The sequence below is a fragment of the Abramis brama genome (genome assembly GCF_963993115.1).
Source record: "Abramis brama genome assembly, chromosome: 14".
Taxonomy (NCBI): domain Eukaryota; kingdom Metazoa; phylum Chordata; class Actinopteri; order Cypriniformes; family Leuciscidae; genus Abramis; species Abramis brama.
The window spans coordinates 7,775,874-7,800,470 of NC_139976.1; the positions used below are offsets into that span (position 1 = coordinate 7,775,874).

General features: G+C 38.4%; 1 protein-coding gene across 5 annotated transcripts in view; it reads left to right on the plus strand.

Moving 5' to 3' along the window:
* The first annotated feature begins 5,373 nt into the window (after window positions 1-5,373).
* The window catches only part of sdk2b (sidekick cell adhesion molecule 2b), a 320,863-nt gene continuing 301,639 nt past the window's right edge, over window positions 5,374-24,597 (plus strand). For all 5 annotated transcript variants that reach the window (XM_084135537.1, XM_084135534.1, XM_084135536.1 and 2 more), the window contains exon 1: window positions 5,374-6,265. In XM_084135537.1, the coding sequence (XP_083991663.1) occupies window positions 6,121-6,265 (145 nt within the window). In that variant the 5' untranslated portion in view covers window positions 5,374-6,120. The remainder of the gene's footprint in view (window positions 6,266-24,597) is intronic.

Genomic DNA, 24,597 nt, shown 5'->3' on the forward strand with positions numbered 1-24,597 from the left:
AATAATAAAATAACTGGTATTTGGATGGCTGATGACTCAGTATGTTCCAGTACTCACCATGATGAGTCTAGTTATTCAAAGCCAGTCCAGAGGAATGCCGGAAAATCGGCCACAGGGTAAGTGTTCCAGACAAGTGCATTTATAAAAACAATTCTTAAAAATTATTTAGTTTATGAATAGTTCTCTAAAAGACAGCAGTGCATAGGCTAATTATTGACAGCTTTCCCAAATCATAAGTCTGCTACGCTACTACATATTGATAATTAGTGTACAGTATCTAGCAGTAATGTTAATCTAGTGCTAGTAATTTTTCCTGCATTAGTTATTAAGTTTTGCATGAATTGTGAATTTTTTTCATTATTTCTCTGGGAAGTATTAAAAAATTTTAGTTATTGATTAGTTATTAGTGAACTACCACTTAAATCTGTAAAAAATTCAGTAGTTCTCTGGGAAGTATTAAAAAAATAGTAGTTATTGATTAGTTAATAGTGAACTACCACTTAAATCTGTGTGCTATTACTTACTAATTCGTTAATCAGAGTTACTTGTTAGTTAACTGTAGTTACTAGATTGTTAATATTGTGTTACTCATTTGTTCCTGTGTAGTTATTCATTAACGAAGCATCCGTATTTTAAAGTGTTACCACTAATGTTTACTAATGAACCATATTGTGAAGTTTTACCGATTTTATTAAAGTTTAGATTTGTTATTATTGTGATTTAATATAAAATTGTTAATAATAATAATGGTGTGTGTGTGTGTGTGTGTGCGTGCGTGTGTGCGTGCGTGTGTATCAATGTTTGTGTAATGTTAACATGCTATCATTGAAAATAGAGAAAATTAATGAGATTTTTACTTCTGGAGCCCTACTGTTCTCTATTATTGCAGTACTGCTAACATTTTTGGCTCGTTTATGATAAATCATTTGTGTTTTTCCTCATTTGCATGTCGCCTTGGATGAGAGCAACTGCTGAACGGTTAAATATAAATGTACGTTTTGTTTATTAGGAAGTATGACAATAATGCAATGCATTACTTTCAAAAGTAACATTCCCCAACTCTCTCTTTCTCTCTACCTTCCTCTGTTTCTCTGTATCTCCTTCACAGTCAGTGTCACCTACATTATTTAGTGCTCTAGTACCTGTCAGTCCTACACACCTGAAAACCCTGTAAGACTCCAGCAGCGGTGCAGGGATCCTCGACACGCGTCTCTCTTCATTCAGACCTGCTGTGTATCCAGCACTGAATATCAACGGTGAGGTGGAGAATTACACTTTGATAAGGACTTTAAAATATATATATATATATATATATATATATATCCTTTAACTGAACGAATCACTGCATCCAAAAACAGATCGGGAGTGGCCAGAACAGCATGTCAATAAGTTACTTCAAAGAAAGAAAGGCAAAGTAAATATGAATATTAAATGTATACTAATTGTCGAGGGTGATGAGTAGATTCTTATATTATATTCTGGTAAAAGCCAGTTTGTGTTCTGCCTGTTTATTAGTGGAGTTTGATATGGTAAACATTACCATTGCTATTGTTTCACATTAGGGGTTTAAAAAAACAAAACATATGTTGAACGTTCAACGGGTAACTAGTCATGCACTGTTTGTTAATCATGTGGCTTGTTGATGTTACACCACTTTTTCTAAACATTCAGAGTTACAATTTTCACCTGGTGGACGATTACATTTCTATTATGCTATTTTAAAAGTTCCTATTTTGTTTTGGAGGTCTCTTACAATAGGTGTACATGCATCCTGAGGTTAAAATGGTTCCCCCCTTGTTTCTGAGAGCCTGCTCTTCTCTGATTGGTCAGACGGCCCAGTCTGTTGTGATTGGTCTACTGCTTACAGTGTATGTTGGAAACGAAATGACTATTACCATATCTGAATTTCAGCTCTGATTCCTCAGCACTTGTGATAGGAACAGTAACAATGGCATCATGGCAATTCCAGCGTGAGTCTTCAACATTTGGAAGTGGATGCAAAGTGAATTTGCTTTCACAGTGCAGAAAACAGCATCTTCTCAACATGTCGATAACATGAACCAAACTCTTCCAGGCCTCAGTTGCAGCAGTGTTTGAGGGCGGGTCAAATTGGGCATTGTTTGGAGGCAGCCATGAAGACCATAGGCTGGCATTAAGCAAATTTGTTACAAACCTATGTAGATTCATGCAGGAAGTAAGACTGAAATAACTGACGTTTCAGGCAGTGCAGAATCGGTTCTTTCTTGTGGGAGACAATAACAGTTATCGTTACTTTGATCTTTTGAAACTTTGCAAACCTTTTACATTCGTAAACCGCTATATTACACACTACATTAAAGGTAATATCTGAAAAAGCATAATATGGTCACTTTAAGGAGGGACCTGAAACGAAATCTACACCAGAATGTCATAGAGACTGGGCTCTTTGTACTTGTGTCAGCCAGCAACCATCTGTCCTGGTACATTTAACCTAGAAACCGTTAAAAAAAAACACACTGAACACTGCCTTAGAAACAACATAACAAAACCCTGGCAACCATCCACAACACCCTAGGTGGCGTCTTTTTTTAATCTGTTATTCTAATGTCACATATTTGTATGTATCAGTAACAGCATACGAATGAAAGAAAAACAATAACTGTTAAATCCAAGTTATTTCACAATCTGCTAATTTGAGCCTACAACCTGCAATACTGCATGCTCTTGTAATAGTGAACGCTCTAGGAGTCTAGCTGCCAAAAGTAGCAGTGTTCCAGACCACAGCCCTCTCTCTCTTACTCTTTCTGCTGCCAGTCATATTTCATGAAGGTTCCATTTTGTGTGAGATTCCATGCAGAGGTGAATTCTAAAGCAATACCTCTCTTAAATTAGTCTGTTTCAATTGATAAAGTGAGAACAGTATAGGCTTGTTCACCTCGCTGAATCAAATCCTATAATGCATTGTGACAAGTTCGATGAAAAAAATCCATCCCAGTTGGCAGACAAAGCAAGAGAAATGTCGAATATGTAATGTATTTAAAACAAAATGTAGCAATAGTTATGAACTTTATTGTTATTCTACTTGTTTTACTCTTTTTGTGTTATGTATTTGAATGCTTTTACGAGTATCATGTCATTAGGTTAGCATCATGCTGACATCATACTCTACAGAAATCAAATATGGTGAGTTTAATTTTACTGTGCAATTTCTTATCATGACCTAGACAACGAAATTCTCATCATGACAATTGCTGCTGATAAAAAAGTATTTCATCATCAGCCTATTATGAATTTCAATGGAGGGTTCAGGTACAAATATAGCAATATTCAAAATGTGTTTTTGGTCCCCAAAAAAATCTATCTATCAATCCTATATGTCTGTCTCGTTTTATCTGTCTCGTTCCATCCATTCATCCATCCATCCATCCAATATTTCTTATCTACCATCTATTTATCTATCTGTCTATCGGTCTGTCTGTCTATCCATCTATCCATCTGTCTGTCTGTCTTTGTCAGAATATATGGTTTCGAATCCCCAATTTCACCACTAGTGTGCCCTTTTTTAAAGACCCAGATCCAGTACCACATTTCCACAGTACTCACAAGTGTTAAGAAGGCTGGTCCACTTCCAGGCCTCACAACCTGGCCGTAAAGATGCTTTACAGGTTTATTCACAGATTAGCTTCGGCCCTCTGACATGTATGATTAACCCAAAGGAGTGCTGCTTGATGTGGAAGTTGTTTTTCCCGCAGGCCAGCGAAGATCAATAATCTTTTAAGTATGCTTGTGTGTTTGTTGGGTGTGTGGGCGAACAGGCTTCACAGGAGAAATCAGACCTGAAAAGTAGTCTGATGTTGGCTTGTTCTGCCATCTGACCTCCACTCTGGTGAAGTGCTACCGATCCTACAGTAAATATGGATGTGCATGTGTTTGCATTTGCATATATTTGCGGATGTGTGTGTGCATGCATACTATCCCGGAGCATGTGTAGGTGTGTGTTTTGCTGAATGCAGGCTCTCTGTATTTCTCCACTGGATCATAAGTGCAAGACTCAGACCAGCTCTCAATGTGTCCCAAATGATTCCTTTGACTGATGTATAAATTGATGTACACACTTCTGATATACACTCTTCTTTACATTCTCTTTTAAAGTCTGTTTAGTCTCTCTCTCGTTTTCTCGCTTGTCTTCTGCTCTGAGAAATATGATTAGGATCTTTGTTTATCATTGAACCACACTGAAAAAAAAAAAAAAATCCTATATATATTTTTATATATTATATATATTTGTATGTTATATTTTTAATCAGTCTTGTATTCTACATTCTTAAAACAAGATAAAAAGTAAAAAAAAGGAGAAAGTACTTTTTTTTTGTAATACCCCCCCCCCCATCCATCCATCCATCCATCCATCCATTCATTCATTCATTGCTCCATTTCTTACCGTAGTTTTGCTATTGTTTTGATTCAGTCATCTGTAATTCTAAGATCAATATTCCCAGTCAAAATGCTCTTTTACTGTCAATTGAACTGAATGTACATTGTGAGTCAACCTGTTTTGGGGTAGATTGGGTAGTTCTTTTATGTTTGTAATGCAATTTAATAATAACAATAGTGCATTTGCATTTATGTATTCTTCATTTAGCAGATTCTGTTGCCCACAGAAAAAGACAATAATTTTGGAAAAATGAAAACACAAAAGATTAATCACAAGAAGCCAGCAATGCCACAATACAAAACATTTGATTAAATGTCAATTTACAATCCAATTCTTATTTGAATGGGCGGACTGATGTTAATAGAGTATTGAAGAAAAATAAAAAAAACAAAAGACTGATTGATGGGCAGAGGCAAGCACACAGATGGCCAAACAGACGCACAGAGGAAAAGTGAGACAGATAGATAGATAGATAGATAGATAGATAGATAGATAGATAGATAGATGTTTAAAGTACTACAAGTGTCAAAATGAGACCGAGACAGCAGGAAATGTAGACAATAAAAGCGTGTTTTTGGAAATCAAAAAGGTAATATCTCATGGATGAGCTCTATTCATTCGCTAAAGGTCATGTCTATTCAATTCAGTCAATTAAATATCGATACCCATCATTTTTCAGCTCCGCAAACACATGCACAAACAACAGAAGTAGCTTAGACAGAGAGACATGTTAGTTTAGCCACTAATCGCTGTTTCATAGAGTGATGGAGACATTATTGAAAGGTCGTTGTGACCGTTCAACCGTTCAGAATTACTGTCGGGCTGTTTCCGCACGCGTTCAGTGCATTCAGGAGCGAGCGCCCGTCTGTCTCACTGCGTGTCTTATTGGAGCTCACCGCGCGGTGGCACCGTGCGTCAGCCCCCTCCGCGCGCACCGCACTCTCCGATCCGCTGCTCATACGATGCTGAAGATCTTCAGCATCGGGCCGGTTCCTGGGCGGCATTCAACGATGACAGTTTGATCTCCCACGAAAACCGTTTTGCACCCTCGTACACAGCGGAGCTTTACGCACAGCATGGTTCGTTTAGACCAAACGGCACCGTGGCGCTCTGAAACGGGACTTGGAAAGTTACTTACGCCGAATGAAGCTTATTCTTCATCTGGGCGGACTCAGTGAACGGGAGGTTCTTCATTGCAAAAGACTCGTCTTGGGGATAGCAACAGCAACACGCCAGAAAAATAACCAAATAACTTTTGGTTATTGGAACGAGAATAACACAGCAGTATTGATTATGAGCGAATTATCACCCGTCTAATCACATTGTGGGGGCCGTTATCAACAGTTCGTATCAACTAGAGGCGTTTGCGCTCTGGATTGGAAATATACTAATTGATCAAACATTTAAGTAAACGCATGAGAGTAGAGACAGTGGATACAAAGGTGGGAAAAAGTATAAGTGATCACTGAAAAATCAATATCTCTGTGCATTGGAGTCGTAGACTGTGCGTGCGTAATTGCGCAAAGTTTTAATCTAAACAAACTCGCACCTACAACGGAGTTTAACGATATTCAAGTTTGAGACATAAATGTGAAGGATTAGTCGTTTACTGAGTTGCACACGACCTCGCTTCTTTGAGCAAAGACGCGTCAGGGACACTCTCGAAAATTACGCGCACAACTGTGGCTGGACTGTGGAGGAGCAACATGTACCCGGCGTGCCGGACAAACGCGTTCAGGATCTCTCCATCTGCTCCTCTGGCAATGTGTGGGAATTCGGGAAAAGCGAGAAAGAGACCCTGTTGGATTGTAATATTGCTGTCGGTGCTCCTACATCTGGCGTCAGCACAAGGTAAAGAGTGTTTCTTTAAGTTGGTGTTTAAAGGCTGGAAATAACTGTCTCCAGAGTGAGTCTGAGAAACTGTAACATTTAACCTCCGAGTTTTGTAGTCGGGTAGTTACAGTTTGAAAGCAATGTGTCTTTAATGATACACTGATATATATGCAGATGAATTGAGCATGTGCAGCATCATTTAACGGTCAATTAAATGAGAACTTGCTATTCAATTATTAATGCACAAAATAGGTGCATCTTGCACCATCTTTCCTTATGTGAGATATGTGCCTGCAGTTCTGCTTGCTCTCTTTCTCTTCTCTTTTATCTCTCTCTGTCTCATGGAGACACTGTACAGCAGTGGTTGTCAATCCTGGAGTACCTACCCCAGCACTGCACATTTTGGATGTCTCCCTTATCTGACGCACCCATTTCAGGTCTTGCAAGCCTATAATGATCTTAAGATATAAATCAGGTGAGTTAAATTAGGAAGACCACCAAAATGTGCAGTACACTACTGGAGTCCTCCAGGACCAGAACACACATGCTGTACATCCCTTTGCAATCACTAATCTGCATTTAGAAGTGTATTAAAGTCCATACCACATGCAGCAACTGTGTATTATACATGACATGGCCACGCAATTAACCAAAGCCAATTAATAATTATTAATTATTAGTTAATCATTCATTTTGATTAACCATCAAAATGAATGAACTCCTTGCCTGTTTTATGACTGCACATAATTAGAAAGCTCTGTTACAGAGAGCTCACTTAGAAAAGTGTTGTAATAAGGTGCATGTTCATAAGTACATTATCAGAGCGCTGACATATTCTAATGTGAGATGTTATGATAGGAAGATTCATTATTTGTAATGGGAACTTGCAAAATGTGCATGTAGGCATATAACTAAACTTTTACATATACATATATGAATATCTAGAGACATAAAAGATACACATAGGTGAATGAATGAGAAGCAGAGAGCTCATTTCAATAAAAAAATAAAATGCTTTCTTCATTGCAATATCGACAACTTAATTTTTTCCCCTAATTTTGAGGGTGCATGCCCAACATGGTTTTATGCCACTGAAAAGACAGAAAGTAGTCCATTGAGTTTCTCTGCATGCAGAGTACAAGGCATTTTAACTGGCCACATGTGGTAATTTGCCTCTGTTCTCAGTTGATAGCCTCAAGCGGGGAAAATTGTTTTCGTCTAAATCTTGCAGACAGCAGGCGAGTAACAGAAGCTCGCATGAGCAGTCGATTCCGTTCTTTCCGCCTGGAAAAGGATGGAAGCAATATACTCAAATCCCTTGTATGGTGAAAAAAATAATAATAATACATTGGCTGGGTGGGCGATGCTGGCTCAAATGAAAATATCTACACAGGTGCACAACATTTCCTATATTTTCTAATATTTTTCCCAATATATTGTCCCCACTGTAATTCAATGCAGCTGAAATGTATAACTAAAAAGTTTCTCTCAGCTTGCCGGTTTTCTCTAAGCGTAGCTGGGCTGCTTAGGTAGTTGTTATGCAAGCACAGGTGGGAGTGTTGGGAATGCTTGATAGCTGCAAACACTAAGCCCTGGATCGGGAAATAGGCTGTTCTGTAATGCTGCCTAGGGAGTAAACCGTGGCAAACTAGGACGTGCCATATATCCATCATTCATGAGTGTATGCTGTCCAACCTGACATTTACAGTAGAGTGATAACTTGCACATTGGGAGGATTAGGGTACCGGTTTGTGTATATGTGCGTGGAAGGAAAACGGAGCAAGAAGAGCTGAGAGAGGGAATGTGTGTGTTATACTAACCTTATTCTCAGCTTCCAATGCTTGTGTTCTATAATGATCTGTGGCATTGGTTGATCCGTTCAAGTTAATTGTCTCTAACCTCACAGGTTCTTCAGGAACGTCTGAGACTCTCACCTAAACATCATTAAAACAGATTCCCACCACAGCGCTTATGAAGCGCTCTGAATCTTGCAGAGGTTTTAATGAAAAAATCCATTGAGAAACTCCCACTCGGCAGAGAGAAAAAGCCCCCCATCTGAGATAAATTGGGAATATATTACCTAAACAGAACCGTGAGGTCTTTATTTTGACTTCTGTACAGACTGCATAAATAAGTGTTTAACAGCCTTAAGGAGATAGCTCAACTTAGAATTTAAATTCAGTTGACACTATTTACTCACCCTTATGTCATTCCAAACCAGTATGCTCTTATTTTCTCCATACAATGCAATGCAAAAAAAATATTTGTAAAGAATATTCACATCAACTTTTTTTTTTCTATTTAACAACAGTTCATAGTGGTTATGGGCTGTTATGCTCCAAAAACCACTATAATAGCACCATAAGCGCAGTTCATGCAAACCGTGTGCCTATATTCCAAAAGTGCATCCGAAATCGCTACTACATTTGATGAATAACAACTTGTGTGTATGAATGTGTGTAGTATGAATCAAATCCAAACGTACTACATGCGTCATGTTGGCATCATCTTATGGCCTATGGCGTCAGTTGCGTCACTTCACATTTCACCAGAAGTATAGGTCATCCATGTACTGTTTTATGGATACTACGAATTTGAACATACGGTAACACTATTTTAGTGTCCTTCTTACACGTTACATGTAGTTACTATAGTAATAAATATAAAGTATGCATAATTACATGCAACTAACCCTAAACCAAACCCTAATCCTAACTGCATGTAGTTAATTATTATTACTCAGTACTTAAATGTATAATTACACTGTAACGCAGACACCTTCACCTAAAGTGTTACCAAACATAATACTCATTTCACATACCCTTCTATAGCAGGGATGTATGTCTAATCATAAAATATAGACTTAACTTCCACTGAAATTCACTGATAATCATTACCGTGGCTCAAAAACCAAATGATATTTCATAACTAGATATAATGAGCCACAGCAAAGATGAAGTCCATCAGTAACCACTGCAGTTATTTAGGAGAAAAAGTCAGATTAAAAGTGCAGTCACATTTACCATTGCACGGCAACATTTTTGGCAGTCATTTCAATAGGAATCCATGTGATAGCCTGGTAGGGAGTATTGTGTGAGGATGAAAATGTTCAAATTCATGCAAATTCATGCTGACCAACTGAAAGCTGCTTGGTTTGAAAGTGACTTCTGTGTGAGCAGTTTCATCTCAATGCTATTGACGATGGACAATGGACCTTTTCATGTGAAATTTCATACCTTAACAGCTTTTATCGCTTGTCGTCCCATGCCTGGTAATGACATGGTGTTGGACTAAATGCAAACAAGACATAATCGAGACATATATTATGTCTTATGTTTGAGAGGACTCAGATATGATACCAAATCTGTCATTCAGTTACAGTAGCAAACATGGAGCTGTAGACCTGCAGAGCCTTGCCAAGAGACCATAAACACTCCAGCACATCTAACGCATTGGTCAGGACCCCTCTGTGTCACTTTTTAAAGCACAGGGTACCCCTTTAGCGTCATTTTGAGGAGAATGAACTTTGAGGCATGCATGTGCGTAAATGATTTGACTTCAGAAGATTAGCTTTGTTAGTATGCTGTTAAACTGTGTGTTTCTCACTTGAGGTTTCAGAAGGAATTTATTGAGTATGGCAGGGTCGAGATGGTAACCCTCCTGGACTCTTTGCGGAGCATATTCTTATATTCATATTCATATTCTTATTCATCATCGCCGCCACAACAGTGAACTAGAAAACTTTTCCGCTGAATGTCATTCGTTGCTTGACTGCGGTGTTTGACATTGATTAGGGCTGGCCTTGCCGAAGGCCTTGCTCTTGATGCGCTGTCTGATTCTCCGGCTGCTTCAATGCCCAAAACGGCGCATGTGAAGCACTTTTTCTGTCAGTTATACTGCGTGTATATCTAATATTTTGCTTCTCTTCCTTTGAACTTTGAACCCAACCTAGACAAAGTTAGACAAAGAACAAAAGTTCAGCTTAGGATATTTTAAGTTTGGGGGTATATTGTGGGTTTTCTGTAAATCAGGACTGACTAATGTATTCATGGGGTCTGACCTCGGCAGATCCCTGAGATTTCAGCGATGGCCTGTTAAGTTGCTTACTTTCGACACTTAGGAAACCAGTTCGCATGAACAGACATATCGAGCCCTCATTGCTTTTTCATATATACGAATCACCCAAAAACTAAGAGACAGAGGGTAGGAACTATTGATTAAGTGTCTTTTCCTTTACTCATTCTTCCTGAATCTTCTCCGCCATGTTAAACAGGGCAGGTGTGAAACTCCCTGTCGGGTCAGCTTTTGTCTGGACGGGGGCCGCTGCTTTCTTCGGACATACTGTTGCTGTGGGCAGTGCCTCGGGCCTTTTCATTGCCTGAATACCAATTGGATGTAGGGGCTTGATGTTACCCCCTGATGACTGCTCTAGTGGTCCGCATGAGTGGCTCAACTTCAAATCAAAAGTGAACTTATCACTCAGCCCATGACCAAACATATTTCAGATACATGAAAATACTTTCTCATAATTCAGATACCACAGTGATAAATTTAGTCTGAGTACAGCAGGGTTGGAAGTGGAATTTATTGAATTACATTTCAGGGAAATTCAACAGGTCATGGCTTTCTACGAAATATTTCTCTACCCTGGTAAATACATTTGTTAAATAAAACATATTTTTTTGTACACTACTGTTCAAGAGTTTGGAAAAGTATTGTTATTTTTTTAAAGACATTTAAAATGCAACAAGATATTTCTATTTAAAAAATATTTGAATATTAAGCAGTACAACTGTTTTCATGTTTCATGTTGATCAAGTCGATGTCAGTAAATTATGTCCTAAAATATCCATAGACATTCCAGAGCATTGAAGAAATGATAAAGCCTGTTTTATTCTTGGCACAACTTTCATCTGACCACTTTCCACTTTCCTTTTACTTGTTGACATCATCAATTACGATATTACGAAATAAAATAATTTTTGATGGGTGACCTCTTGCAATAAATCATAGTGCAAAAGGTTATTGAATTAGATGGAAAATTATGTCATGTGAAAAAGCTGTTTTTGTGATGTAATTTCCTGTTTGCTTTAATAATGCCCTATAATTTAAACAGAGCAGTTAACCTTCCTGGCCATTGTCGGAAATTTCCAGCTTTCTGTGTTTTCACTGTTATACGGTAGGGGGCGCTATGACAACGATAGCACACGAAGGTACCTCACAAAACTGATTTTTGGACAGACTTCTAAGGTAGTGTAACAGTTTAATGATCTACATCAAAATAGAGCGAGCTTTGGTGAGAACTAAACAAATATTGAATTACTATAGTATAATGTTTTCCTAGATAATCACATCAGAAGAGGAAAACGTTGTTCAACTAACTGACCAGCAACCGCAAATTTCAAACTATAGATCTTTATTTTTTTAGCTCAACTGTTACAGAATGGAACGCAAATGATTGCAGGATATCAAAGGCAGCAAAGGATACACCTATGCTGCCTTCAAAAATTGATCAGATGAAGGTATCTCAGGAGACAGGAAGTGAAGCTACCATTGGATTTGGACGTACCTTGGAATGCGTCCTCCGAAGGCAGCATTTATCAGTTTTCGGATGCAGCCCATATGTATGAAGATGCATATGTAAAATAACGCAATCATCAACATTAAACAGCATATAAATCAAAACTGCCTAAGTTTACCAAATGAAATGTCCACCAATGATGAGCTAGGAATGTGCAATCTGTGGGGGTGTCGATGGACTCAATCTACTCCATCTATGTTTTGAACAATGTTCTGAATCCGATCCAGACGTAGTCTTTCACAAAAACGCAATTTTCTCAGCTTTTTGCTCAATGTTGCTTTTTTTATGAAACTTATCCACATTCAAGTGTTGATAAAAAAGGAATGCAAGAAGCTAGAATAAAACATTTTTGGTTTTGTCTGGGTCTGTTCTGTCTTTTGATATATTGCATATTCAAACTACATTTTCTGGTGGCCATGAAACTTTTGTGAAAATGATCAAAAATGCTGGCACTGGTTGGCGACTTTTTTCAAAAACGCTGGAGGGAAAAGAGTAAAGGTTCAAACACAGTGTGTGAGGTGCATGTTTTACATTTGGAATATCAAAATATCTTCAGTGAAACTCAAATATACGTATTTTCATTTACCTTATGTGCATTTAAAAGCATGTGATGTATTAGACATGTATTAAAATAGAGAGCAGAATCTAGAGTCACAAAGGGAATGGCTTGTTCTGTTAGACAGGTACCTCGTAGATTCCTGTAGAGCCTAATGACTCACTGTGTCTCAACTCACCTGGGGAGGTGTAATGGAGTCCGCAGAAAAGAGGGGGATATACATAGAGCCGAGTAAAATATTAGGCTACATCCATTTTGGAGCGCTAGCACAGAAGTCAGCAAATATTAAATATTTGGAGAAAAAAAAAATACTTTTGGAAGAAAGTGAAAGCTGGAAATAAAGAGCGAGACAGAGAGAGGAAAAAAAGACTTGTGATATTCCACAGTTTTCATTAGTGCTAATCAGATAATAATGTTGGTTAAATCAAGAGCAGTGTAATTTCTCTACCTACATTCATTATTCCGCTGTGTTCTGCTCGTTTCAACCAGTCTGTTCGTTTTGTGATTAGACGCTCTAATCCTCCACCCGCAACGTAAAAAGAAGCCGTGTTTAAAACGCTCGGACAAATCCATTTGTGATTAGAGCTCCTCGGACTCAAGCGTGGCCAACAAACGCAACCAAATGCGCTCACACACTCCAACGCACACCCGAATACCAAGTTCAAGGATTGTGCCAGCGAGGCATTTAGACATGGTGCGTGTTTTAAATGCTCTCTCTGAGCCCACTGAAGCAGGCTTTATGCTTCTAGTAAGTTGAGTCATGGCCCCTGAAGCTTTGACTGCACAAAGATATGTCTTTGGTGCCAGACTTCTGTGTTGCACGGTAGGCACGTGCATTGGTACCATGGTTGCATCTAAAACACGCCGGTTACAAACTCGTGAGAAGGTGTCTGGTTGCGTTGCAGTTGTCATTTGATTTCGCCAAGTTGCCAAAGGCTGTGACATGAACATGAAAAAATGCTAAGCGTCAAACAAATTCTGTATAATTGGGGAAACTCTGGGATTCGGATTGTTAAGTGCATTGGAATAGACTGAAAAAGATGCGTCAGTGTTTTTTTTTTTTTAGAAAAAGAGATAAATTGCTAATGATGCTGATAATATCTTACTCTTGAGAAAGTTTGAGGAAGATGAAAAGAGCTGAGGAGGGGGCACTCAGGGGTGCCGGTGTAATTGATGCAATGCCGCTATTCGCAGTTGTTGCTCACGTTTCATCTGAAATGTGCTTATTGTCACTCCAGGGGCACTGTTTTTTTTTCACTCAATGTATTCCAACCTTTTTAATATACACTTTTGCTGCACTTGCTCTTTGAAGTCGCATTACATAAGCGGACTGCTAGAGGATGCTTACAATAATGAAATAAAAGTATCTTCACAGTTTCTTTCTTGCTATACCTTCTGCTTAGCTAAGATTGCATGTCTTGGAAGGGCACACCATGGGCATGGTTATATATATATATATATATATATATATATATATATATATATATATATATATATATATATATATATATATGGAATTAAATTACTATATAATATATGGTTATGAAATACAAAAAGTTGTATATTTAAATACTTTAATATTAAGGAACTATATGTAAAATAAGCAAACAGATATTTAAATTATTTCACCTATATTTAAAACTTCTTGTTGCCTCACATAACTGCCAGTATAAAATATTGTATTTCCTGTTAATGAATTATATATCTACTGAAATATGATATATAGTTATGAAAAAATAATTTGTATATGTATGAATTAAATAATATTAAGGAACTGTATGTAAAAGGTTAAAAAAACACACACCAATACATTTGTATAAATTAATTTATGTAATAATTGTCCACTGAAGGCAAGTTTGAATAGAACCCAAGTGCAGTTTATTTACAAATCAAATCAAATCAAATTGGATTGATTGATTGATTGATTGATTGATTGATTGATTGAAACCTGACATGCATAAATAAATCAATCTACCTTAAGTAGTCTGCTTTCATTCTTTCCGGAGGCTTCCATAAATATTTTGTTTATGGTTACATTTCAGCTAAGTTGTGTGGTGCATAAATTGTATTTTAGTGCCTATTTATGCCATAACTATGCTAAATCTTTAACTTTCACAGCTGGTGCAACAGGCCCCTGGTCTACACCATTGCCTCTATGGAATTTCAGTACACAAGCTAAGACAGATGGTTCATGGTTTGAGCCTCTATGGTGTCTGCACTACGACCATTCCCTCAGGTTGAGTAAACTGCCCCCCAGCTGACCTGGTTTATGGCTCAATCTTTCCAATCACTCTTTGATAAAGTTCCCTTTGCTTCTGAAACCGTCTCTAATGAGAAGCGTTTTGTGATCTCCTCTGTGTAGGAATATTAGTGGGCGCGCGTTAACCGACTCTGTTGTGGGAACATTAAGCTTTGAAATGTTGAGTCAACGCTGGGCTCTTTTCCATATACAGTGTGTGGTTGCCTGCAGTGGTTTCTTTGAAGTTACAGGTTTCTTCCTCTCACTGATGTCGGGCTTGGTCTGAATCAAGGCAGAAATGGATGAGAGGGAGAAAGGGGCTTTATAGGGAATAGCATTTCAGCATGTGTGATGCCATCGCCACACCCAACCGTTTCAGCATGGAAAGCTTTTTCCTGCCTCCATTCTTCCCGCCTCCATTCTTCCCACATGTATCTCCAGGAATCGTTTAAGCAGAACCACACCTGGATTGAAGCATCTTTTGCAATACCTCTTTGGCCAACACTGCTCCAAGATTAGCTAATAGAGATTCCAGATAGAACCGAGGTGAATTTACGGCATGATGCCATAGGAAAACCTTTTTCATTTACACTAGTACTTTAGAAAACCATCTATGTACTGATCATTTAAAGTACCCAGAAACAATCAGTTGTTCTAGATAACTTTTTTTTTTTTTATGCTTTTAATCATCTAATAAGAACAGTGTTGTGCATCATTCAGAATTGAATTGAGGATTTTAATTTGAAATTTAAATGTAAGCAATTAGGTTTACAATGAATCTAAATGAAAGAAATTCATCTAATTGTAATTTTTCTCTAGACAAGAAAAGTTTGTCAAGATAAGTTTATAAAAAAAAACCTTTAACTTTTATTGGCTGGATGGATGAGTTGATGGGTTGCTGGATGGATGGACGGACGGACGGAGTGAGGGATGGATGGATGAATTAATCAGAAACATATGTATTTGTAATAAATCATACATTAATACAAGCAAATTTGAAATTATAACCCAAACGGAATCAGAATAACAATTTAATCGAATCAAGAACATCAAGGTTCTAAACAAATTGGTTGATCTGAAGAAATTGTATTTACTAATCTAATAATCTAATAAGGTAAGAACAAAATGGACATCTCAAGCCATGTCATCTCAATGGTGTGCACCATTCATTAATTAAAATTAGAATGCAAGCAATTAGCATTAATATGAATGTAAATAATAAAAAAAAAACATACGTATATTTTATTGAACAGCAAAGCTTGTCAAGGCAAATTTTGAATGTCTTGAAAGTTTATAAAACCCTTTAAGTAGGCAGATAGACAAATAGATCTAAAAGATTGGATGGATGGATGGATGGATGGATGGATGGATGGATGGATGGATGGATGGATGGATGGATGGATGGATGGATGGATGGATGGATGGATAGAGATAGATAGATAGATAGATAGATAGATAGACAGTCTTAATAAGTCGGCTAGTTCAGCAAAGAATTGTTGAAGAACTTTTATTTTTAAAGCGCTGCTCTTTGACCTGCATCTGAGAGAAATTGCACCCGATGGAATTGCAATCCGTACACTTCCACTTGTAGCTGAACTCATTCAGACACCTCTCCTCGTATGATCCCCCCACGTACGAGCCTCTGCGGGAATGTTGCCCATTATCTGCGACATGTCGGAGCCCGTAACTCTTTAATGCAGTATTTAATGCAGAAAATCAGATGAACATACCTCCACGTTCGCTCGGAGAATGCTGCACTCAAGTACTCGTTCAGTGGGTAATAGTCAGCGGATTCCCAGGCCTTTTAAAGGACAATTATGCAAAGCGTGTGCAAGGCGCTTTTGGGGTGGTTTACCAAAGTCAGACAGAGCGCATGGTGGTATGGTAATGAGCGTGCAGCGTGACACGTTGTTCACGATGCCTTTGAGTCTCACACTTTCAAGCAGCAAGCCGTGCACTTTGAATAGAAATGCAATCATATTGGCCAGTGCATAAGTTGCCACCTCTGAACCCTGCAATTGTTGCTCCATCACGGTGCTTGCGTGGACGTGTTTGTGAATGCGTCTTTATAAGATAGAAAATCCAGTAATCTCAAAATTCTTGTGAATAATTGGACCTGTAGCTAGCATGGGATGATGCCACATACTGTATTCCCTCAAGCGTTAATGATCTCGATTCAAGACACGTGGCACACAGCTTTAACACAGAGGGGGTGCAAAGCATTCAAACCGCAAAATGCCATGAGCTGTTAGAAGTGTGTTTGTCTATTTAATGTATTTAATTCCATTTTGTTCCTTTTTAAATAAAATTTTGGTTTTTGCTATTTTTCTTTTCTTTCTTTTATTTTTCTAAACTTTCTGCTATTTTGTTAATAAATACAATGAGAGGAGAGACCGGAAACATTAGGGAGAGTATATATATATATAAGTGTTATTATTATTAGTATTATTAGGTCAGTGAAAACATGGCAAGCTACTGACCTAACCAGGACAAAATAAATGTTTTTGGAGTAGTACTGTATGTAGCCTGTGTTTGAAGTTATGCAGAAATGGATGAAATCGCTTATATTGTTTATGTAAATTAAATCTTGTCTCTTGTTCCACTGCTACTTTGTCACACTTACATCTCTGTATTATTGTGTATCATTTTTGGCAATTTTGTAACTTTGAAGATTTTTGTCATTTGAAAGTCACTTCAGGTAAGAGCTTCTGCTTAATATAAATGTGACTAAGTAGATTTCCAAGATGTGATGACAGACTTCACAAGCTTGGGTTTATGTGTGCTTTTTCGTCACACTGCGCTAAGATTAGTCTGTGTGATAAGGGTGACATGGCACACAACCAGAGGCATGTGGTTGTGCGTGTGCATATGCATATCAATGAGCATATGGTGCCTGCCACTCTCTCCATGAAGATGCCACCTCTCACCAGCACAGAGGGGCTTCATCAATCAATGCCACGGAGCATAAGCCACTCACTAGGGGAAGCCCGGACCCCCAATCAATTCCTGCGGGTACACGCCTTAGTTTCCCAAACTCTCCACCTCTTTTCTCGGCCCCTTTGAGGGCTTATTTACCCATCCACCTTTGGAAAAAATAAAACACTTTTCCTTCTGGATTAATCAACTGTAACCATATGTTCCCCATGAAATTACAGTGCAGTTTGGATCACTGAAAACAGCTGTTGCCATTTTGAAAGAAAGAATAGGGATGTGGGAGTGTAATTGCCATAACTTTGATTTGTTGGGTGCTTCACTTTGATGAGTGAACACATTGTGTTTTTTTCGCATACTAGCAGAATGGGGGTGACGGAAACGCCATTGTGTCCATAAAGAAACTGGCATTTTCATAACTTTAGAGTGTGTTAAGATGACCAACAGTGTTATTGTGATTTTTATCTTCAACAAGGTGATTATCTCTCAAAGTCTACAGTTGATCCGATGATTGTTTGCAAAACTCCACAGGTTGTCACCGAAATCTTTCTCTCTAATCCCCAGGTAATTGAGGTGGTGTTTCTGAATACCTCTCCTGTCCTATTCACTAGAAATCAGGAGAATGGTAGCATTAACAAGGTTTCCTTGCAAATATTCCCTGCTGTCATTCACTGTGTGTTATATTCAGTGAAACATTTGCTAAATATTTCAAATAAATGGTGTTCTTTTGAACTTTCTATTCATCAAAGAATCCTGAAAAAAATGAATCATGTTTTCCACATATTCCAAATATTAAGCAACTCGACTGTTTTCAACATAGATAATGAGAAGAAATATTTGTTGAGAACCAAATCAGCATATTATTGATTTCTTAAGGATCATGTGACACTGAAGACTGGAGTAATGATGCTGAAATTTCAGCTTCGCCATTACATAAAATGCAGCATTTTTAAACATAAGAGACTTGTTTCAAAAACATTTAAAAGGTGCTATGGATGGATGGATAGATGGCATGACCAATGTAATCTGATTCACAAGCAAATGACTCTTACATGCCAGTTCTTTGTAGTGAATAAGAATATAACTAACCTAAAAATAACTAACCTCACTCTAAGAACTAAAACTTAAATGACTGCAAGAGGAAGATGACAGGTTGGCAGTTGTACCAGAATGAATATAGCTGTTCCGTGCGACATGTACAACGATGGTCGTTCATTCTCATTGGTTTTCCACTAAGAAGCGTAGTGGCGTTGTGGTCCTCCATCCATCTTGATTTGTCAATAGCTACAATTTTAATTACACTTGAGTGCTGTCAGCCTGCCATGCTGGATTGGGGGAGAAAGATCGATCTGTTCTTTCTAATTGATTAATTGCCCCACTGATGAGCAATCTCTCCTTCCCTTTTACAGTCCTTATCATGTCCGTCCACTAAAGCAAAGGCCAAATACTGAGGGGACCTCTCTGTATTCTGAGTCGAGGCTTGTTTTACAGTGTTTTGTGCAGCGATGCGAGCAGTTTTGTAGGAAATGAATGCTGGGACCGAACGACAGTACATCACTCTGGTCATTACGTGGCAGTTATGGTGGGGGCAGATAGCGGGGACCGCAGCCCAAAAAACGGTTTTATACCTAACGGTATCTTTAATTTGTGTGGCTGTTTTTCAGTCTCTAACGGCCTTTTCGCCGACCATTTCGGAAATGGAGGTGAGGATATATGTTTGTTATTAAACAGGCGAGAGCAGTAGGGCTGGATGCTGAGGTGCTTCACTTCACCTTTCTGAAGTCCTCAGCTCTATAAAGCATAAAAACACGGGGTAATGGAAGCACTAGCTCCACTGCTGTCTGTTCCTTTAGCGATTGTGTCTGGAATAAATCGTGCATTCCTGCTGTGAGTATTAAATGTCCTTAAAATTCTTGTAAAATTCACCCTTAGGGCAATGTCGTGTCGCCAAACTTTTGACTAAACATCATATTCTGGCCAAGAACCGCCCAGTTAGACCATCTGACTGATAGTGAGTTTTTTTTGTTTTTTATTCGTTACTTTTCCCCCCAAATAAAATATCAAAAAATCAACCCACATAGGGCTAGCTGTTTAGGGAATTAATGGATGAAAACCAAAATATCCTCAAAAAATACAAAAAGAAAAATTTACTCAAGAAGCAACACTGCCTAAAATATTAAGACTTGTCTTTCATTAAATTTTAACTTGTTTATACCTGAAACGAGAAAAAATTCCAGTGCAGCAAGACAAAATACAATCTGTGAAAATAAGTTGTAGAATGTAATCCATTTTTAATAGAGTAAATAAAAAATAAAAATAAAATACTTTAAGGATTTGTAGATATTTTAACTGGAAAATGAGTAAAATGCAGTTACATATTTGATTTAAAAAAAAGTAAAAAAAAAAAAAGGGTTGTTCATTTTGTTTTTAGCTGCCAGTTAGGAATTGGTCTGAAATAGATTAAACTACAATAATAGATTGGCATAAAATAAAACATGCCTCTTCAAAGGTTGTACAAAAATGCAAACGTATAGAATTTTGCAATCAGTATAGATACTGTAGATGGATGGATGGATGGATGGATGGATGGATGGATGGATGGATGGATGGATGGATGGATGGATGGATGGATGGATGGATGGATGGATGGATAGATAGATAGATAGATAGATAGATAGATAGATAGATAGATAGATAGATAGATAGATAGATAGATAGATAGATAGGGTGATGGGTGGTCCTTGAAGAGACCTTTAAGTTAACTTTTATATTTTCATTTTAAAATAAGTGCAAAGTGCCAGCAAATAGATGCTAGGTTGCGCTAGAACAATGTTATTGTGAACAGTGTTCTGCTATTGAAATCCAGTTATTTTAGTGTTACCTTTCAGAGGCTCTCTGATAGCCTCTGTAATAGTCTGAACCCCACCAGCTGTGCACAGGCTCAGGCATGGTAGTCATTTTGCATGCGGCACGAGGGCTGCCTGTCTTGGTCCCCGCAGTGGCACAAAGTGGGTGGGCCTTTTAATAGACATTCTAGTGGTTACGAGAGAAAGACAGTAAGAGAAGTTAGACCAGATGCTGTACATCTGGATGTAATGGCCTTTGTGGTCAAATCAGTCTTTCGTGTTAGGAACCTTCTGCAGCCCTGTAATCAAAGACAAAAAAAGGCAAAAGCTGACCAAAAGGGGAATTGGAGGGCTTCCTTTTGAACAAACACAATAATGGCAAAGTAGCAATTTCTGAGCAAGGTGACAACCTTTCTCAAGGAACTCTAGAGGAACAAAAGAAGTTTGTGAACAGCCGTTGATTGGAGTATTTGTGTGTGGATGCGTTTGTGACGGCATATACAGCATGCAACTCCTCTTGAAGGATGGAAATAGCCTCTTGCCTGGTTGTGCGTTTTTTCAGGTGGACGACTGAACACAAAGACAAGCATAAAGAGAGCGTACGCTGCCTGCAAAATGCTTGTCTGTGCAATCTGCCACGGCACACAATGACCAAATCTCTCTTTCTCTCTCTTGCCCCCTCTCTCTCTCATGTGTGCTTTCTCTTTGTGTCCTTTAATCAACCTGAAAAGCCAAATGGCATTCTGTTCTGGTGCAAATTAAAAAAAAGAAAATTGCCATTTGCGTGGCCTTGGGTTGTGGTTAGAGTAATAAAGCTGAAAGACATCTCAAAGTGATGCATTCTTTGTGTTAGCGTAAATTGAAATAAACATGGTGTCATTTAGATGAGAATTGTGTTGTTTTCTCTTGATTTGAGCACTTAAATGTGAAAATAATTATATCAAAAGATGCTAATATTTGAATAGATGCGGTCTGCAAGAATCTCTGACAGTCTTTGTTCGTCCTGTGCAGTTTTTCGTCCCCTCAGCGTGTTTCTCAGAACCATATCATTGCGCAGCATGGGGTTGACCTTCTGACACATCACCTGCACTTAGATACTTAAAATAGCAGGTGCTGAAAGACCAAATGCCACAGTGGTTGAGGACCAAAAAAAAATAAAAAATCTGAAAAGGTAGATATAGTGGATGTGCAAGTTGTTTATGTAAGGGCTTTTTTTTATAAGATCAGGTTTTCGTGGCAGTTTATTATGGAAGCTTGTTTCCGCCACAGAATACAAATTTAAAAAGGTAACTGCAACTTTTGAACTCACAATTGACTTTTTTTCTTGCAATTGTTACAGAATTACAATTCTGACTTTTCGCAATGATATACACTCACCTAAAGGATTATTAGGAACACCTGTTCAATTTCTCATTCATGCAATTATCTAATCAACCAATCACATGGCAGTTGCTTCAATGCATTTAGGGGTGTGGTCCTGGTCAAGACAATCTCCTGAACTCCAAACTGAATGTCAGAATGGGAAAGAAAGGTGATTTAAGCAATTTTGAGCGTGGCCGGTCTGAGTATTTCACAATCTGCTCAGTTACTGGGATTTTCACGCACAACCATTTCTAGGGTTTACAAAGAATGGTGTGAAAAGGGAAAAACATCCAGTATGCGGCAGTCCTGTGGGCGAAAATGCCTTGTTGATGCTAGAGGTCAGAGGAGAATGGGCCGACTGATTCAAGCTGATAGAAGAGCAACTTTGACTGAAATAACCACTCGTTACAACTGAGGTATGCAGCAAAGCATTTGTGAAGCCACAACACGCACAACCTTGAGGCGGATGGGCTACAACAGCAGAAGACCCCACCGGGTACCACTCATCTCCACTACAAATAGGAAAAAGAGGCTACAATTTGCACGAGCTCACCAAAATTGGACAGTTGAAGACTGGAAAAATGTTGCCTGGTCTGATGAGTCTCGATTTCTGTTGAGACATTCAGATGGTAGAGTCAGAATTTGGCGTAAACAGAATGAGAACATGGATCCATCATGCCTTGTTACCACTGTGCAGGCTGGTGGTGGTGGTGTAATGGTGTGGGGGATGTTTTCTTGGCACACTTTAGGCCCCTTAGTGCCAATTGGGCATCGTTTAAATGCCACGGCCTACCTGAGCATTGTTTCTGACCATGTCCATCCCTTTATGACCACCATGTACCGATCCTCTGATGGCTACTTCCAGCAGGATAATGCACCATGTCACAAAGCTCGAATCATTTCAAATTGGTTTCTTGAACATGACAATAAGTTCACTGTACTAAAATGGCCCCCACAGTCACCAGATCTCAACCCAATAGAGCATCTTTGGGATGTGGTGGAACGGGAGCTTCATGCCCTGGATGTGCATCCCACAAATCTCCATCAACTGCAAGATGCTATCCTATCAATATGGGCCAACATTTTTAAACGCTTTCAGCATTTCTAATGCTTTCAGCACCTTGTTGAATCAATGCCACGTAGAATTAAGGCAGTTCTGAAGGCGAAAGGGGGTCAAACACAGTATTAGTATGGTGTTCCTAATAATCCTTTAGGTGAGTGTAAACTCACAATTGCATGTCATAAAATCAGAATTGCGAGATATAAACTATAAAAAAGTCAGTCATTTTTTCCTCAGAATTGGACTTTATGACTTGCAATTTTGAGTTTATATCTCACAATTCTGAGAAAAGAAGTCATCTAAACTTGCAAGTCTATATCTCGCAATTGTGAGAATAAAATTGGAATTGTGAGATAAAAAATCACGATTATCTTTTAAATTGTTTTATTCCATGGCGGAAACAATCTTCCATAGTCTATACAACACCGTTTTCAACTAAAAACTTTTTATTTATTTTATTTGTATATTTTATATATAAAAAAATGTGATTAATATTTTGCCTTTTTTGTCTTTTACAAGTTTTACCACATTACTGTACTGTACCTGTGCTACCTCTAATAGAGATCCTTGAGCCATTTCCATGCCAGCTGTCCATCAAATCCAACAAAAGAAGTGACATAGGAGAGTGTTAACAATCTTTGAACTAACTCTCAACCAGTATTTTGCAAAACATAGGTCAATAAGCTATATTAAACGTTTAACGAGAGTGAAATTGGCCATACCAGACCACTGCACTCTGTACAAGAAATATGAATTACCCTCTATATACTTGTCTCTGATCTGAAATGCATGCTGACATCACTAATGAAAATAGCCGTAACCCTTGTCAGAATTCTTAAAGCATGTTCTGTTCCAGCATGCCGGTCGCTAATGGTTAACAGAGTTTGCCTCATCACTGTGTTGGAGCGTGCCGTGGGTGCATGATGCGGTTGGCGGGCAGCCCTGCACGTCTGCCGCCGGCTCCCCATATTGATAAAGATGGGACGGCCTCCCCCGGCCCTTTTCCTTTGGGAGCACAGCTCTGTTTGATGCCACTCCTGCTTTTTAGTGATCGCTTCTCTATCTTTCTCATCTTTGACATTCCCTCTCTCTCTCTCTCTCTCGTGCTCATTCGCCTAGATCTGAGCAGAGCACTAGTGTTGAGAAGGACAGCTTGCTCCAAAAGTTGCTTTTGATGCTGCTCTGTGTGGTTATCCTCTGTCTTTATCTGATGTTAAAACCCCTGAAAGTACTAGAAGTGGACTGCCGTGATCTGAATTCATTGGAATACTCTTTGAATTCATTCTGGGATTTCTATGGGGTTTCAGAAACGGTAGTTGATGCAGCATGCAAACATCCGTTATACTGTAGATGAGTGAATAGATAAGATGCGTCACCCCCTTAATCTAGTAAACTCTGCATAATTTTTTTTGTTATGTGAACATTTATTTAGATAGAACCCATCATATAATCATACTTGTGATTGAGAGATACCCATACAAGTAAAAGTGGTAACCTTTTTAACCTTTTGTACTATTTGTATACTGTATTCTAAATATTTGTTAGTTGCCAGTGTTTAAATCAATGTCAATTATTTAGCTAAAAATCATAAATTCTGAAATGAAAAATAACTATATATATATGGCAATGTTGTCAGAACGATCCTCTATTCACATAGATCTGCGAAAACGGCTAAAAATGCTGTATTCTGCTGCTAGGCCAGTAGTTGGCGATGTCACTTTGTAAAGTAACTACGTGCCTATAGACTGTAATACGCATGCACATGACATCACCGT